The sequence below is a fragment of the Salmo salar genome, chromosome ssa22 (genome assembly GCF_905237065.1).
Source record: "Salmo salar chromosome ssa22, Ssal_v3.1, whole genome shotgun sequence".
Classification (NCBI taxonomy): Eukaryota; Metazoa; Chordata; class Actinopteri; order Salmoniformes; family Salmonidae; genus Salmo; species Salmo salar.
In genome coordinates this window covers 5,575,880-5,594,178 of record NC_059463.1, presented here as the reverse complement: position 1 = coordinate 5,594,178, position 18,299 = coordinate 5,575,880, and the positions used below count along the sequence as shown (strand labels likewise).

Genomic DNA, 18,299 nt, shown 5'->3' with positions numbered 1-18,299 from the left:
TAATTGTGTAGTTTAGCGTAACTGAGTAATTATCGAGGCTAGCTATCTTCGTCCTCCTAACGTAGTCAACACTGCTAGCTGCTAGCTACCTAGTCATCACCGTTAGCTAGCCAACTTCTACCGACTAGCAGCACCGCAGAAACTATTACATTACAACGCAACGACTTGATTAGTGTGGTGTTAGTGTTAGTTAGCCAGCTACATAGTTGTCTGTGCTGTCTCTGTATCTAAGATAATTGTGTAGTTTGAGTTTGAGTATTATCGAGGTGTGCTAGCCAGCCGCGACGCGGCGCCAGACTTACTCAACACACCTAGTCATCATTAACCCACTGCCAGCTAGCCATCCGTTACCGACTAGCAGCGCTGTAGTTACTAATACTAAACAACGGAACGATTTGACTAGTGCAGTGTTACCTAGCTAGCTACCTAGTTGTCTTTGTCATAACTTGATAATTGTTAATTGATAATTGTTAGCTAGCCAGCCATCGAGGTTAGCTAGCCAGCTATTTCCGTCCCCCGCGACGCCATTTTTCCTAACCTAGCCAACTATTACCGACAAGCAGCATTGTTGAAACTAAATACACTACAAGGAACGTCTTGATTAGTGTTATGTTAGCTAGCTAGCTACAAAGTTGCTTTGTATCATGACAAGGTGTAGTACTGAAACTACCGAGGTTACCTAGCCAGCTACACGTTCAAAGTCAACAACGCAGCCACTGCTAGCTAGCCTACTCCACCAGCCAGCAGTACTGTATCATTTTAGTCAATAACATTTTTGCAACGTAAGCTTAACTTCCTGAACATTCGAGACGTGTAGTCCACTTGTCACTCCAATCTCATTTGCATTAGCGTAGCCTCTTCTGTAGCTTGTCTACTATGTGTCTGCCTATCCCTGTTCTCTCTCCTCTGCACAGGCCATACAAACGCTCCACACCGCGTGGCCGCTGCCACTCTAACCTGGTGGTCCCAGCACGCACGACCCACGTGGAGTTCCAGGTCTCCGGCAGCCTCTGGAACTGCCGGTCTGCGGCCAACAAGGCTGAGTTCATCTCAGCCTATGCTACCCTCCAGTCCCTAGACTTCCTGGCGCTGACGGAAACATGGATTACCACAGATAACACTGCTACTCCTACTGCTCTCTCCTCGTCTGACTACGTGTTCTCGCATACCCCTAGAGCATCGAGCCAGCGGGGTGGTGGCACTGGAATCCTCATCTCTCCCAAGTGGACATTCTCTCTTTCTCCCCTGACCCATCTGTCTATCTCCTCATTTGAATTCCATGCTGTCACAGTTACCAGCCCATTCAAGCTTAACATCCTTATCATTTATCGCCCTCCAGGTTCCCTTGGAGAGTTCATCAATGAGCTTGACGCCTTGATAAGTTCCTTTCCTGAGGATGGCTCACCTCTCACAGTTCTGGGTGACTTTAACCTCCCCACGTCTACCTTCGACTCATTCCTCTCTGCCTCCTTCTTTCCACTCCTCTCCTCTTTCGACCTCACCCTCTCACCTTCCCCCCCCTACTCACAAGGCAGGCAATACGCTTGACCTCATCTTTACTAGATGCTGTTCTTCCACTAATCTCATTGCAACTCCCCTCCAAGTCTCCGACCACTACCTTGTATCCTTTTCCCTCTCGCTCTCATCCAACACTTCTCACTCTCCCCCTACTCGGATGGTATTGCGCCGTCCCAACCTTCGCTCTCTCTCTCCCGCTACTCTCTCCTCTTCCATCCTATCATCTCTTCCCTCTGCTCGAACCTTCTCCAACCTATCTCCTGATTCTGCCTCCTCAACCCTCCTCTCCTCCCTCTCTGCATCCTTTGATCTCCTCTGTCCCCTATCCTCCAGGCCGGCTCGGTCCTCCTCTCTCCTGCTCCGTGGCTCGACGACTCACTGCGAGCTCACAGAACAGGGCTCCGGGCAGCCGAGCGGAAATGGAGGAAAACTTCGCCTCCCCTGCGGACCTGGCATCCTTTCACTCCCTCCTCTCTACATTTTCCTCTTCTGTCTCTGCTGCTAAAGCCACTTTCTACCACTCTAAACTCCAAGCATCTGCCTCTAACCCTAGGGAAGCTCTTTGCTACCTTCTCCTCCCTCCTGAATCCTCCTCCCCCTCCCCCCCCTCCTCCCTCTCTGCGGATGACTTCGTCAACCATTTTGAAAAGAAGGTTGACGACATCCGATCCTCGTTTGCTAAGTCAAACGACACTGCTGGTCCTGCTCACACTGCCCTACCCTGTGCTTTGACCTCTTTCTCCCCTCTCTCTCCAGATGAAATCTTGCGTCTTGTGACGGCCGGCCGCCCAACAACCTGCCCGCTTGACCCTATCCCCTCCTCTCTTCTCCAGACCATTTCCGGAGACCTTCTCCCCTACCTCACCTCGCTCATCAACGCATCCTTGACCGCTGGCTACGTCCCTTCCGTCTTCAAGAGAGCGAGAGTTGCACCCCTTCTGAAAAAACCTACACTCGATCCCTCCGATGTCAACAACTACAGGCCAGTATCCCTTCTTTCCTTTCTCTCCAAAACTCTTGAACGCGCCGTGCTTGGCCAGCTCTCTTGCTATCTCTCTCAGAATGACCTTCTTGATCCTAATCAGTCAGGTTTCAAGACTGGGCATTCAACTGAGACTGCTCTTCTCTGTGTCACGGAGGCTCTCCGCACTGCTAAAGCTAACTCTCTCTCCTCTGCTCTCATCCTTCTAGACCTATCTGCTGCCTTTGATACCGTGAACCATCAGATCCTCCTCTCCACCCTCTCCGAGCTGGGCATCTCTGGCACCGCGCACGCTTGGATTGCGTCCTACCTGACAGGTCGCTCCTACCAGGTGGCGTGGCGAGAATCTGTCTCCGCACCACGTGCTCTCACCACTGGTGTCCCCCAGGGCTCTGTTCTTGGCCCACTCCTATTCTCGCTATACACCAAGTCACTTGGCTCTGTCATATCCTCACATGGTCTCTCATATCATTGCTATGCAGATGACACACAATTAATCTTCTCCTTTCCCCCTTCTGACAACCAGGTGGCGAATCGCATCTCTGCATGTCTGGCAGACATATCAGTGTGGATGACGGATCACCACCTCAAGCTGAACCTCGGCAAGACGGAGCTGCTCTTCCTCCCGGGGAAGGACTGCCCGTTCCATGATCTCGCCATCACGGTTGACAACTCCCTTGTGTCCTCCTCCCAGAGTGCTAAGAGCCTTGGCGTGACCCTGGACAACACCCTGTCGTTCTCCACCAACATCAAGGCGGTGACCCGATCCTGTAGGTTCATGCTCTACAACATTCGCAGAGTACGACCCTGCCTCACACAGGAAGCGGCGCAGGTCCTAATCCAGGCACTTGTCATCTCCCGTCTGGATTACTGCAACTCGCTGTTGGCTGGGCTCCCTGCCTGTGCCATTAAACCCCTACAACTCATCCAGAACGCCGCAGCCCGTCTGGTGTTCAACCTTCCCAAGTTCTCTCACGTCACCCCGCTCCTCCGCTCTCTCCACTGGCTTCCAGTCGAAGCTCGCATCCGCTACAAGACCATGGTGCTTGCCTACGGAGCTGTGAGGGGAACGGCACCTCCGTACCTTCAGGCTCTGATCAGGCCCTACACCCAAACAAGGGCACTCCGTTCATCCACCTCTGGCCTGCTCGCCTCCCTACCTCTGAGGAAGCACAGTTCCCGCTCAGCCCAGTCAAAACTGTTCGCTGCTCTGGCACCCCAATGGTGGAACAAGCTCCCTCACGACGCCAGGACAGCGGAGTCAATCACCACCTTCCGGAGACACCTGAAACCCCACCTCTTCAAGGAATACCTGGGATAGGATAAGGTAATCCTTCTAACCCCCCCCTTAAAAGATTTAGATGCACTATTGTAAAGTGGTTGTTCCACTGGATATTATAGGTGAATGCACCAATTTGTAAGTCGCTCTGGATAAGAGCGTCTGCTAAATGACTAAAATGTAAATGTAAATCTGTGTTGTAAAATAAACTTTTTGGTCCACCAGCCACTCACGATTCTTTACCTGCCAAAATATGTTTTCCACAATACAGGTCATATATATATATAAAAAATCCAGATGACCGTGCTTTTTGTTTCTCTAAAACAATAAATGTATTACTAGTAAGAAGTAAATGGGGTACAAATAAATCATTTAGATACAATAGTAAAAACAGAAACAGTTCTACAACTGAATATCAAGAATCAACAAAGTGCCTACCCTGACACAAAAGGCAGGGTCCGGATTGACAAAAAATGTATTCAGAAAAAAAACGTATGAAGTTTCTTAAAGAAAAAAATAAGTTCATAAGATAGGAATTGCGTTTACGAACTCAATTTTCTTACATGCTGACCAGACCAGACACGTTGCGTGCGCGAGCGTCGCAAAATAAATTTAGAATGTTATTCAATTATTGCACCCACTCTGCTTGCGTGCGCCAACAAGCGTCTGCGATGCCAAGGGCTAAAATAGAACTCCTTTCTATTTCTGATGCAGATCGCGCTGCAAGTCCTGCCTCTCCCATCTCCTCATTGGTTTATAGTAGCAGGTACCCACGTGCCATCTCACTGATTATACCCACGTGGGGGATTGAAAGACGAAATGTTTTGTCGGTTGTTGTGGTAAAAGTGTAGATGCCAATCACCATATAAGTTCAAAGATGAAAAAGCCTGGAAGGAGGAGAGATGACTAGAAATGATTCGATTGGCCGTTTTATGTGTGGATTAATTGTCGGAGTAGAGGACCTTGTGCATTTCAGGTAAAATAACAACTCAATGTTTATATCCCTGGACAAATTAGCTAGCAACAGCAAGCTAGCTAATTAGGACAAATTAGCTAGCAAGTGCAAGCTAACTAGCTAAATTTCCATACACGTTTAATGCTTTTCGACCTGTCCACAATTTAATGTCATTGGTTCAGAGTTTGTTTTGATATTTTAACCTGCGTGTCGTGGTCGTGTTTGGTGTTGAGGGACAAAATAAATTTGCGCACGATGGCGCACACGCGTTGCGCACCGGTTTGGGTTCCGTGTTAGGAACTTCGTAAATATCTTATGTGCCATTGACATTAGTGACGTGCTTGAAACCAATAAATAAGCCTATGCGACAGGGATGATAGGATTGTTATTTTTCACACATCATAGGCATCAGACTAGCTATATCAAAATCAAAAATGGATAACCAAGGAAAGCGCAATAAAACTTCCCTGAACAAGAGCTTGAAGTGACAGTGGAGGAAATAGCAGCCAGGACAAGGTTGCTGTTGCAGACACCAAAAAGAGAGGATGGGCGAGAGTGGCCGAGTCGGTCTCTGCTGTCGGGGGTATGGCAAAGGACAGTGACGCCGTAAAAAAGAAGTGGTCCGACATCAAGTCGACTGCTAAGAAGAAGGGAGCTGAGAGACCATTCATGTGGACCAGCTGGAGGAGAAGGTGATTTCCATGATAGGCGAGACGGTGGTAGAGGGACTGCGCAACCGGTAAGTTAGGTAGATAACGCGTAACGACTTTATAGCCAACATATCTAACGTTAACATCGTAAGCTAAGTTAGCCAAGTGCTTCTTTGCAAATTGACGAGATAGCGCTAGCTATTAAACACGTCTAGAATATTGTAACATATTGTTAATTACTAGCTAGGTAGATAATGTGTGTAATTTGTTTTCTTGCTGTATTTAAATATCCGGTAGCCAACTGTCTGTGGCGCAAGAAAACGTTCAAGGTTACAAAAGTATCCATTCGTCTCAAGACAAGGGTTTAGCTGCCCTAAAGTTAAGAACATTTCCAAGAAGAAATCCTAAAACATTATTTTCAAGAATCCAATTTCTTCTTACATATTCTCTAAGGAAGAAATAAAGGGAAAAAAAGAAGATTTCCAATAACTTTATTGAGAAATAGCAACTTTGCTTAACTTTCTTCATAAGTCTATAGTTAAGGGAAAAAATGGACGTTAAGAAACTTCTTCAAAAGAAGGTTGTGTGAATCCAGCCCCAGGGCACCACGCTGGAGTTCACGATGTGCTCCTGAATAGAAGTGTAGCAGCACACAAATACATCTAGGAGAACGAAAGTATTTGAGTGTTTTAATGATAGGAAATTACTCAAAGTTTATGAATAAAAGTTTTTAGGAGTGATCCATGCTCAATCAAGCACAATCCTTAGGTGAGACCAAAAATGTAAAGCTGCCCGCTTAAGGGACGAGCAGTTACCATGGTAACTTGGGTACTCGCTTGTCTCTGATGAAAGAAATCTGTCTTCCTAGCGGCATTGAACAACCACCTAGCGTGTGAACAAAACAATATAACTGGCCATGAAACACGAGGTCATAGTCACATTTCAGTAGCCTATCTTGTCAATTTGACCAACTTCTTCTATATGCGGCATTTAGATAAAAATAAACAATGTTCCCAAATGGTCTGTGTGACCAGCTGCCAACGTGGCTGGTAAAATATACATTCTTACCCTCCAATGACCAAATCTCCCAGCATTTGGCGGGTGTAAATTTCCAACCCTGGATACCATCCAATCGACAGGAGGACACAGAGTTCCAGGCTGATATACCAACTACAGTACAATATACCATCTAAAAATACTGTGACGGACAAACATAGAAAGCTAAAATGTAAGTAGAGTGAGTTGAGTTGTAGTAGAGAATGTGAATGCATCCCAAATGGCATCCTGTTCCCTATCTAGAGCGCTACTTTAGTGTACTATATATAGGGAATGTGTCTCACTCATCGTCATTAATGAACTCCAGGATATCTTGTTCTAGTTTCAGCAGCATCATTCGATCCCTGTTGGAGAGAAAGAGAGGGAGAGTGAGTGAGACGGAGAGAGTGGCAACTACTCATACAAAGATCAAAGGCTCCATTCACCGCAGTGAATACTCCAGCAAGCCGTCCTGACTGAGGCGGGGCAGCTACTGTAGCGTCCAGTCCACCACAGGATTACTACAGCTGCAGAATTAACTTACAGCCGGAACCCAACTTAAGATCTATGCACGTAACTTGGATTTTCACTTAAGTCATGCATTGATAGATTTGTGAAAAAACTTGAGTTGCGATTCGGGCCCTTAGAGCAGAGTTTCTCAATCCATTTCCATTACTAGGGGGACCTGCGGGCTCATATGGCAACAGACTACATCTACATGCCATTGAGTGATGTGGCTGTGATAGATCAATAAGGTTCCTATGCCTCAGGTTGTTTTTAAGTGTTTGTGTGTGTGTGTGTGTGTGTGTGTGTGTGTGTGTGTGTGTGTTACCTGGGGTTGTTTTTCAGTGTGTTGACCAGGAACTCGTGCACGTCGATGCCGGTGGAGTCTGTGTACTCTTGGCTGGAGTCTGGAGGGGAAAGAGAAAGAAAAAAATTGCACCACACACACACACCATCTACAAATCGCACGCATGCAATCAGGAGCATCTACACACACACACACACAAAGCGTCAGAGGGGTCAGAGAGGGTGTGTGTTTCAAAACGCACTTAGAGGATTGTTTCCACGTCAACTATTTTCTGCTACGCACATATACACACACCACGCAAGCGTATACATCACGCTCGTGTGCACGCACACACGGTCAGAGTTGCTTGGCTCACAGTGTGTCGTTTCTGAACACACGAATGGCAGATCTTTTTTTACACACACTCTCCCTAATAATAATAATAAAAACACTCCCTGCATATCCCTCTTCAGCTCTACATGTAAAAAACCTTAAGTCCTGAACTGATATTCATTGTAAGGACAACCATTTTTCCCCCCCAGGAAGGCAGGCTTACCTCGTGAAAGCATCTTGCGTGGAGTCTTGTCCTTGTTCTTCTCCTCGTTTTCGTACTCATCCTTAGAGGACTTCTCCTCTTCCTTGTCTGATGGGCAGCTGATGTGCAGCTGGATGATGTCCTGGTCTGGAGGTCCGTCAGTACAGAACGGACCTGATGACTCCTCACACACCGCCAGGCTCCTCACCAGCTTCAGCTTGGCATTGGACTATCACACACACACAACCAGAATTGAGAAACTTATAGCACTTTGGTCTTTAGATACAAATAGACCAAACACATTGCACACTGTAAATCTTTTTAAAACATATGTTAAATGTTGTAGTGTAAAGAAGGTCAAAGTTAACTGATGTGAGAAAAAAAAGCTGCATGCCGGCAGTGCTGAGCGATTAGCTGAAATATCAGTTTATTTACGTCAGCTCAATTATATGAAAACCATTTCCTTTTTTTGTGAGCTCAATGCGCCGTTTCTGTGGAGAGAAATCATATCAAGCATAAACTGTGATGTTGCAGGAAGGTGTAGTCTTCAACAGGCCAATAATCATAGTTAATCACCACGTTTTCTGCACTTAACTACAATGACTGGAATCCATTGCACCAAGCTACCTGTTCTCATTGGATCTTGCCCGGGCAAGCTTGTGGGGCCGGGAGACAGACAGACGAGAAAAGGAGTGACAGAATGCTTCAAGAACGAGAGGGATATAGACAGTTGCTTAGGTACAGCGCATTTGGAAAGTATTCAGACCGCTTAACTTTTTTCCACTTCGTTACGTTACAGCCTTATTCTAAAACGTATTAAATAGATTTTTTCCCTCTCATCAATCCACACACAATAGCCCACATAAAAAAAAATTAATATCACATTTATATAAATATTCAGACCCTTTACTCAGTACTTTGTTGAAGCACCTTTGGCAGCGATTATAGCCGAGTCTTCTTGGGTATAACGCTACAAGATTTGGCACACCTGTATTTGGGGAGTATCTCCCATTCTTCTCTGCAGACCCTCTCAAGCTTTGTTGGAATTGTGAACCTTCTCCCCAGTCTGAGGTCCTGAGCGCTCTGGAGCAGGTTTTCATCAAGGATCTTTCTGTAGTTTGCTCCGTTCATCCACCCCCCCGTAGAGAATCTTGTTTCTCATGGTCAGAGTCCTTCAGGTGCCTTTTGGCAAACTCAAACGGGCTGTCATGTGCCTTTTACTGAGGAGTGGCTTCCCTCTGGCCACTCTACCATAAAGGCCTGATTGGTGGAGTGCTGCAGAGATCGTTGTCCTTCTAGAAGGTTCTCCCATCTCCACAGAGGAACTCTAGAGCCATTGGGTTCTTAGTCACCTCCCTGACCAAAGCACTACTCCCCCGATTGCTTTCTAAAAACCTGTTTTTGCTTTGTCATTATGGGGTTGTGTGGATTGATGAGGGGGGAAAAATGATTTAATCCATTTAATAAAAATAAGTCTAACGTAACAAAATGTGGAAAAAGTGATGGGGTCTGAATTAGAGGTCGACCGATTAATCGGAATGGCCGATTAATTAGGGCCGATTTCAAGTTTTCATAATCGGAAATCGGTATTTTTGGACGCCGATTTTTTTTTAACCTTTATTTAACTAGGCAAGTCAGTTAAGAACACATTCTTATTTTCAATGACGGCCTAGGAACGGTGGATTAACTGCCTTGTTCAGGGGCAGAACGACAGATTTTTACCGTCAGCTCAGGGATTCAATCTTGCAACCTTACGGTTAACTAGTCCAATGCTCTAACCACCTGCTTTACATTGCACTCCACGAGGAGCCTGCCTGTTACACAAATGCAGTAAGAAGCCAAGGTAAGTTGCTAGCTAGCATTAAACTTATCATATAAAAAACAATCAATCATAATCACTAGTTAACTACACATGGTTGATGATATTACTAGTTTATCTAGCCTGTCCTGCGTTGCATATAATCGCTTAGGTACACGTTGCTCCAACCATAAACATCAATGCCTTTCTTAAAATCAATACACAAGTATATATTTTTAAACCTGCATATTTAGTTAATATTGCCTGCTAACATTAATTTATTTTAACTTGGGAAAATGTGTCACTTCTCTTGCAAACAGAGTCATGGTATATGCAGCAGTTTTGTCCTCCTGGCTCGTTGCGAACTGTGAAGACTATTTCTTCCTAACAAAGACAGCCGACTTCGCCAAACGGGGGATGATTAAACAAAAGCGCATTTGCGGAAAAAAGCACAATCGTTGCACGACTGTACCTAACCATAAACATCAATGCCTTTCTTAAAATCAATACACAGAAGTATATATTTTTAAACCTGCATATTTAGCTAAAAGAAATCCAGGTTAGCAGGCAATATTAACCAGGTGAAATTGTGTCATTTTGCGTTCATTGCACGCAGTCAGGGGAAATGCAACAGTTTGGGCCGCCTGGCTCGTTGCGAACTAATTTGCCAGAATTTTACATAATTATGACATAACATTGAAGGTTGTGCAATGTAACAGGAAATAACGTTTTGTTTGAGATGATAGTTTCCGGATTTGACCATATTAATGACCTAAGGCTCGTATTTCTGTGTGTTATGTTATAATTAAGTCTATGAATTGATAGAACAGTCTGACTGAGCGATGGTAGGCAGCAGCAGGCTCGTAAGCATTCATTCAAACAGCCCTTCGCAATGCATTGCGCTGTTTATGACTTCAAGCCTGTCAACTCCCAAGATGAGGCTGGTGTAACTGATGTGAAATGGCTAGCTAGTTAGCGAGTGCGCGCTAATAGCGTTTCAAACATCACTCGTTCTGAGACTCGGAGTAGTTGTTTCCCTTGCTCTGCATGGGTAACGCTGCTTCGAGGGTGGCTGTTGTCGATGTGTTCCTGGTTCGAGCCCAGGTAGGAGCGAGGAGAGGGACGGAAGCTATACTGTTACACTGGCAATACAAAGTGCCTATAAGAACATCCAATAGTCAAAGGTATATGAAATACAAATCGTATAGAGAGAAATAGTCCTATAATTCCTATAATAACTACAACCTAAAACATCTTACCTGGGAATATTGAAGACTCATGTTAAAAGGAACCACCAGCTTTCATATGTTCTCATGTTCTGAGCAAGGAACTTAAACCTTAGCTTTTTTACATGGCACATATTGCACTTTTACTTTCTTCTCCAACACTTTGTTTTTGCATTATTTAAACCAAATTGAACATGTTTCATTATTTATTTGAGGCTAAATTGATTTTATTGATGTATTATATTAAGTTAAAATAAGTGTTCATTCAGTATTGTTGTAATTGTCATTATTACAAATAAATAAAAAATAAAAAATCAGCCGATTAATCGGTCCTCCAATAATCGGCACCGGCGTTGAAAAATCATAATCGGTCGACCTCTAGTCTGAATACTTCACGAATGCACTGTCTACCCGACAATACATCGAATTGATAGATCGCTTGTATTGAGCAGTATGCCTTATCTACTTTGAAGAACTACCCACTAATCGCTCAGCACTAGCATACATGCATATGATCCTTTTGAGATGTATAGCCTTCATAATCCAAATGTTGGGAAGGATTTCATTTGGTGGAAGGGCTAACCAACTTCCCATCGTCCCTATCTAGCGAGAGAGCAGATGATGTCATGATGAAGCCTCCACTAGAAATGAGGTCGGGACAGAGAGGGCGAGCGGTTTGATGCAAAGACCTAACCCAGCTGCAAGGAGGGCGTGTGTGTGTGTGTGGGGTGTGCGCAGACAGAAATGAGATCTAAGGGAAGAGAACATGTATTATCATGGAAATTGTAAGTATACACACAAAAGCGGACTTCCATAAATACACTAGGTAACCTGAGCTAATGGCTTGGGAGGCCTCACCTCTGCGACTTCTCCTGGTCTATCTAACCTTCTAACTAGCATGAGCGAACTTTGTGGATGATAGAAAGGGTCCTACTAGCCCTAACAGGTGGACTTAAATTCCTGGATTAGGATCATGATATGCAAACTTAAACCAACAACAATGCAACAGACAGAATAATCCAGTCCTTACCCTGGCCTTTTTCCTCCCATGGCCGTGGTTCTGAGCCCTTCTCTGCAAGGGGAGAAAATGTGGTAACACTAAGAATACTAGCTACACTCAAAATGACAATTTCTTATGATTTACAACAATTAAATAACGTTTGTGAAAACCGTATTTTAGTGAGAAAAAAGTTAAAAGGATTGGTTCACTATTTTAGAACCAAATCTCTATTAATGTAAATGGCATGTTATGGAAGGGCCCAAACACCTTTTTTTGCAATTTCACTTACCGCACCCGCAATATACTTCCCCATTGCTCATTCTGCAGTATGGGGGCTCCGGAAAAACATGAACAAAGGCTCCAAAAACACCCAAATACATCCTTTTAGAAATGGCAAAGTTCTCAGTATAGTGATGCGGGTCTTTAGATGTTGTAAACATGAAATTGTGTAATTACAAACTTTAAATCGGCAAGCTTCTATTCCATTTTGTGCAAATCAAGTGGTTTCTGCCTACCAATTGTTCTGCTTCTCCGTGTAGCCCGCGCTGCACAGCTGGTAGGCGAAACCACTAGATTGGCACAAAATGGAATATAACGTTGCTGATAAAGTACTGTACACCTGACATTTCTACACCATTAAAATGTAGATAGTGTTTGAAGCTAGAAGCACAGTGAGCAAAATATTTTACTGTTTCAACAAACTAGCTAGCTACCTTTGACTGGACCAAGTGGTAAGCTAACAAATGGCTAGCTATGTTGCTAGCTAGCATAAGCAGGCAGTACTAGTCTGCTGCATGCATCAAGCAAGCAGAAACACAACTAGCTAGATACTCTTGCAAACTGACATGATGACATGCCATGTAATATGTAGTTATACAGTCTAACCTGTTATTTAACTAGTTTGGAGTGCTTGTCTGGTAACAGCATAGTCACTAGCTAGTTAGTCAGCAAGCCAGACAAAGCAGGTAGCAGCTAACTACCGTAATTTCCGGACTATTAAGCGCACCTGAATATAAGCCGCAACCACTGAATTTAAAAAATATAGATTATTTTGAACATAAATAAGCCGCACATGTCTATAAGCCGCAGGTGCCTACCGGTACATTGAAACAAATTAACTTTACACAGGCTTTAACGAAACACTGCTTGTAACAAAAAATAAAAAATTAGCAGTAAGCTTTAGTTGTCTTTATGCACTGAGTCAATTCCTCATGCTGCTGTTTCCAACGTCTTATCATCGACTCATTAAGACCAAGCTCCCGTGCAGCAGCTCTATTTCCTTTTCCAACAACCAGATCAATCGCCTTCAACTTGAAAGCTGCATCATATGCATTTCTCCGTGTCTTTGCCATGATGAGGGTGACAAAATGACTACCATAATCAGAATGATGGGAAGTTTGAGAGCGCTCGATTTAATCTAAACAGTAAACTAAAAAAGTTGTTTGACCTTAACCCGTTCGGCAATTTCATTGGTCTAATGAAAGCTTCACGCTGCCAAAAAACTGAGCACGTCACAGAATGTGTTTTTTTGGAGAAAAAAAAATTGAAAGCGGGAAAAATCCATATATTAGCCGCGTCATTGTTTAAGCAGCGAGGTTCAAAGCGTGGGAAAAAAGTTGCTGCTTATAGTCCGGAATTTACGGTACAGTGAATCGACCTAGCTAGATAGACACCTATGCTTCAAATTCAATATTCAAACAAGGCATGAAGATAACATGCTATTTGATTCAATGACAGGCATTCCAAAGGGGCAATTTGTCTCAACTGTAACCACATCCATCCCTGCCAACCCACCCCCACTACACTCCTTTCGCAAGCTTGCAGCAACATACGCATCATCGCCATAAGCAACTACGCAATGCATGATCGGAGATTAAGTTCAAACAGAGCAGGGAAAAAAAAACATGTCAGCGAAAATATACTTTGTCATCACAATATAAATGGCTAAATATGTTCTAATCTAAATAGCCACAAAATTCACAGACATTCAATTCTGGACTGTAGTAGTCCTTAAAAACCTTTCCAGAAATTGGAACTCTAGTGCAGTGCCAAGGAGGCAAAGGGTGCTTCTCAATAATCTCCCCTTCCTCCAGAAGTGTGCACTCGTTCACGACAGCCCACACATTTAAAAGCATTGGATTAATGTTAACATGGACTAGAGTTTCCATATACCAGTCATTTCCTTTTCAAACCTATGAAGAAAAGTGAACAACTTCACACTTCGGGAGAAAGGAGAGATTATTGGGACACATCCAAAGTCGCCTGGAGGTCAGTTACCTGTGAGTCCTGTGAGGCACTCTCCTCTGCCTCTATGCCCTCCCCAGTGCCTCCAGTCCCAGTGCCCTCTTTCGTCTGGCAGGGCTCAGGGGATGGGGAGAGCTTCCCTCTGTTGCTGGAGTCATCATGGAGCACTCCACTACTTTCACTCTCACCCTCCGTCTGGATATCCTGCCCAGCCAGGCTCACAGACATCTTCTCAGGGGAGGGTGGAGGGTAAGAGGATCCAGAGACTACTTCAAGATGAGGAGGGAGAGAGGATAGATCCATTAAAATGGTCCTGAGTTTCAATGCAGTACAGGGCCAAGGAAAACCCTAAACATGGTAAGAATCAGGAGACACGGACAATGTAGTTAATGTATACAGTGAACAGTACCTGAGACAGATCAGCTATGCTGATTCCTTATGGAGTGGGTTCCCAGGAAAGGGTCCTAAAGAGGACTGTGCTGGTCTGCTAGGTGAGGGCATTCCATAGCAAGTTCTGTAGAGGGGGAGGTAGCCGGTGGGAGAAACAGCTGACACGGGGAAGAAGGGGGGGGGGGGAACCCGCTGACTGGGTCTGTCCGTCTATCCTTCCGTCTAGCTATCCTTCCGTCTGTGCGTCTCAGTGAAGCAGCATGTTGATGATAGTTCCACCAGCCACGACCCCTGGGGATAACAGGAAGACAGAATGATGTCACTAACAGTTACAACACACCGGCTCTCTGACTGGGTCCAGTCTGACTCGCTGCTCAAAGCGTGGGATAAGTAAACTATAGGGCTAGCTGTGGAAGTAGGAATTCAGCCAATGCATGAATGACCACTTGCAGACCAGGGCTGAAAAAAGTATGGTTTTCGCTCAGAAACTTTTGGTTTTTGAACCAATTTACACAAACTGACACAGGTGAGACGGCATGTTTCTCTCTCCCACTCGTAAACAGCACTCCACTAAACATTACCATGACGTCATACTGCTAACACCTTCAGGACAGGCAGCGCTCTCACTACTCAACAACAAAACACATATAGGAAGACTAACACCAGAAGCTTTGAGAAACGCGCCATCTGTCCCACCAAACACACACTTCAGCTTTAACACAGTTTCCTATGACATCATCAGGAGGCTGTGTTTGAGTGTGTGTGTGTGTGTGTGTGTGTGTGGTGCTGCAGCAGATAGGAGTGGAGGCAGTATGGCATGCAGGGATTCCCACAGCAGGGGAAGACCCAGACACAGCAACAGCGTCATCACTGAGGCAGCAGCAGCACTGCATCAATGACCAGGGCACGCACACGGATGAACGCCAACCAACTTCACTCGGCACTGAGGAGTCCCGGCTTATGCAACTCTGCACCACAGAACAGCCTTATATCTACGCAGATAGAGACAGGGAGACACGGACACGTTGCAAAACTCTCACACAGTCAAACACACACGTCAACATTATCGAATGACTAGATAAAGGTCTGAGCAGAACAAATGTGTATTTTTTAGTGAGGAGAATAACATGGCTGAAAGACTGTGGCTCCAAGGGGCAGAAGCGAGGGACATTCTGTGCTAAAACAAACACTTATTTCTCTCTCTCTGCCAGAAAAACTGAATGAGTGTGAAATTGAGGCGCTTATGAATGAACCGGGCTACGCCAGCCAGCCTATTCTCAGCTACCATTTCCTCTCTCTCCCTCTGCTTTTTCCTCCCTTTTTCACAGGCAGAGTTTGCCAGGGAGACGGTGACGTAATTCTCAGCTGCTGCCATTGGTGTGGAGGGGGGAGAGAGAGAAAGAGCGAGATGGAGAGAACGAAAGGAAGATTGTTTTTAGAAATAAATATGTAGATTACAGAAAACGCAGCAGAGAGCAGGAAGAGACCCGAATCATCCACGTCACATAACAGCTTCCTAAAAACGAATGAAAGACACATAAAATGGTCTCAATGGTCAACACTAGACATTCGCAATAGTTAAAAGCCTACACAGCATCCTTTAAAGGGATAGTTCACACAAATTTCTAAACTATATTATTTTCCTTACCCTGCAAGCAGTCTATGGACAAGGTATGACAGCAATCCTTTCTATGGTTTAGTTTCCCTGGCACTATTCCCACATGCTAACGATTTTTTCATTTGTCGCACAAATCCCATTAAATTCACTGGACCAATATTAGCATTTTGTGGCGCATGTCCAAATCAACCGTAAGTATGTAAAATTGATTGTGAAGCTCAAAGTCCCTCATAGATGATTTGAACATGTGTGAAAAATGCTAATATCTGACTTTGTGAGTCATCTTTAGTCTCAATAGTTTTGTAGGCCAAACCGTTACGATGTCTAAAGCGTCCTAAGAAGACAGATTTTCGGGATGTCTTATGGTCTAACACTGCTCTAGCTCTGTCACCTTTCACCACAGATGCGCAACCCACGCAAAAAAAAAAAAAAAATCTCTTGCTTAGATAGATTTTGATGAAGATTTTGATGAGGATTTTAATTCGATTTACGAAAGCCTGGGAAGTCGTAGGAGAAGGTTAACAAGGAACATGTCCTGTCATACCCCTGCTCTGTACAACCCTGTGTGGATGAACCGGTGAGAGCTGGTCATTAGGGATGCACGATATAGCGGTGAACATATCGGAATAGGACGATATTGGCTAAAAATGCCAACATTCATATCGGCCTATGTCAAGCTTAACTACGACGTTAAAAACCAATGGCAAAGCTAACGTGCATAACTATATAACGTAAGTACATGACATAACGCAGCGTAAAATGTTGCGCTACACATGCAACACAGCATTCCTAACCTAGCCCACAATGTCTTCTGTGTGGATCGAGCAGTCATTTTAAAGAGTAAGAACATTTCAGTGAGACAACTCAGGCAAAATCCATTAAAGCCAAGATAATGGAATTCATTGCCCTTGACAATCAACCTTTCTCTCGTGGGCGATGTTGGCTTTTGCCGACTGGTCGAGCACCGGTACACACTACCAAGTGCGCTATTTTTCAGATGTTGCCCTACCGGAGTTACACAGTAATAGCGTCACTGCTATTAGCTTCACAACATGCATACTATGGAATGCCGTTTGGGTCTTCGCGTGTCCAAAAAGATACAGTAGCACTGTCAAAGCTGTACAAAAAAGTCTGCAAACAAGCAAACACCGGCCACGAACAATGTGTTTACAATATTGCGTTGGTAATAAAGCATCACTTGTTCGACCGCAACTTCTGGGGTAGCTAGCTTTAGCTTGGTACCTAGCTAGCACCAATACATTACCCGATGTCACAGGAAGGCCAAAAAGACCATCAAGGACAACAACCACCCGAGCCACTGCCTGTTCACCCCGTTATCATCCAGAAGGCGAGGTCAGTACAGGTGCATCAAAGCTGGGACCGAGAGACTCATCCATATATTTTTTATGTACATATTCATCCCTTTACATTTGTGTGTATAAGGTAGTTGTTGTGAATTTGTTAGATTACGTGTTAGATATTAGTGCATAGTCAGAACAAGAAGCACAAGCATTTCGCTACACTCGCATTAACATCTGCTAACCATGTGTATGTGACCAATAAAATTTGATTTGACAACCAGCCTGAAAACAATGACCAGTAGAAACTGCAGTCATTTTCATTATTCTTAGCAATGATTTAGGAATCATTGTAAGAATTAGCTAGGTTGCCACTTGTTCGCCTATTGAAATTGAACTTCAGTTAATGAAAATAAATAGCTAGCCAGCTACTTAACCCTGTTACCCAAAGCTAATGTTATAAGCAGCCAGCTAGCATAATCTGGCAAGTGAGGTTCGACCAGACCAGGTTGTGTTGTGAAGCTAGCCACAATAAGCATTAGGCACAATAGTGGAATTTGCGGTTTGCCTTCAAAATAAAAGTATGTCATTGACAGTGATGCAAATGAATACAAATAGTAGAACTATGCCAAACTTTTATTTTGAAGGCTAACCGCAAAGTCCACTATTGTGGCTAGCTTCACATAGATAGTTCTTATTTGATTAATGGTGGTCGGACCTGTCTTATAAATTAGGGTTATTTTAGATGACATTTAGCTATATACTTAGCTAGCCAACTACAGCTATTGAAACAGATTGTTATTTGACACATCAAAGTGTTAGTTGACGTGTATCTCTTTTGACACGTAAAAACCCAAAACGGCGTTCCATAGAAGTCCTGGTTGAGAATGAAACAAATGAACAACGAAACAGCACAGTAAGAAAGTGAAATAAATAGGGTTTGACTATGTTTTACTGGAAATGGGGACATACGTAAATGCC

General features: G+C 44.3%; 1 protein-coding gene across 14 annotated transcripts in view; it reads right to left on the bottom strand.

Moving 5' to 3' along the window:
• The window catches only part of r3hdm2 (R3H domain containing 2), a 117,417-nt gene that overhangs the window by 33,113 nt on the left and 66,005 nt on the right, over positions 1–18,299 (bottom strand). For 12 of the 14 annotated variants that reach the window (XM_014165955.2, XM_014165963.2, XM_014165956.2 and 9 more), the window contains 6 exons: positions 14,422–14,693; positions 14,046–14,281; positions 11,799–11,840; positions 7,766–7,973; positions 7,252–7,330; positions 6,725–6,784 (listed from right to left, as the gene is read on the bottom strand). In XM_014165955.2, the coding sequence (XP_014021430.1) occupies positions 6,725–6,784; positions 7,252–7,330; positions 7,766–7,973; positions 11,799–11,840; positions 14,046–14,240 (584 nt within the window). In that variant the 5' untranslated portion in view covers positions 14,241–14,281; positions 14,422–14,693. The remainder of the gene's footprint in view (positions 1–6,724; positions 6,785–7,251; positions 7,331–7,765; positions 7,974–11,798; positions 11,841–14,045; positions 14,282–14,421; positions 14,694–18,299) is intronic. The other 2 variants (XM_014165949.2, XM_014165960.2) reach the window with 2 other exon arrangements.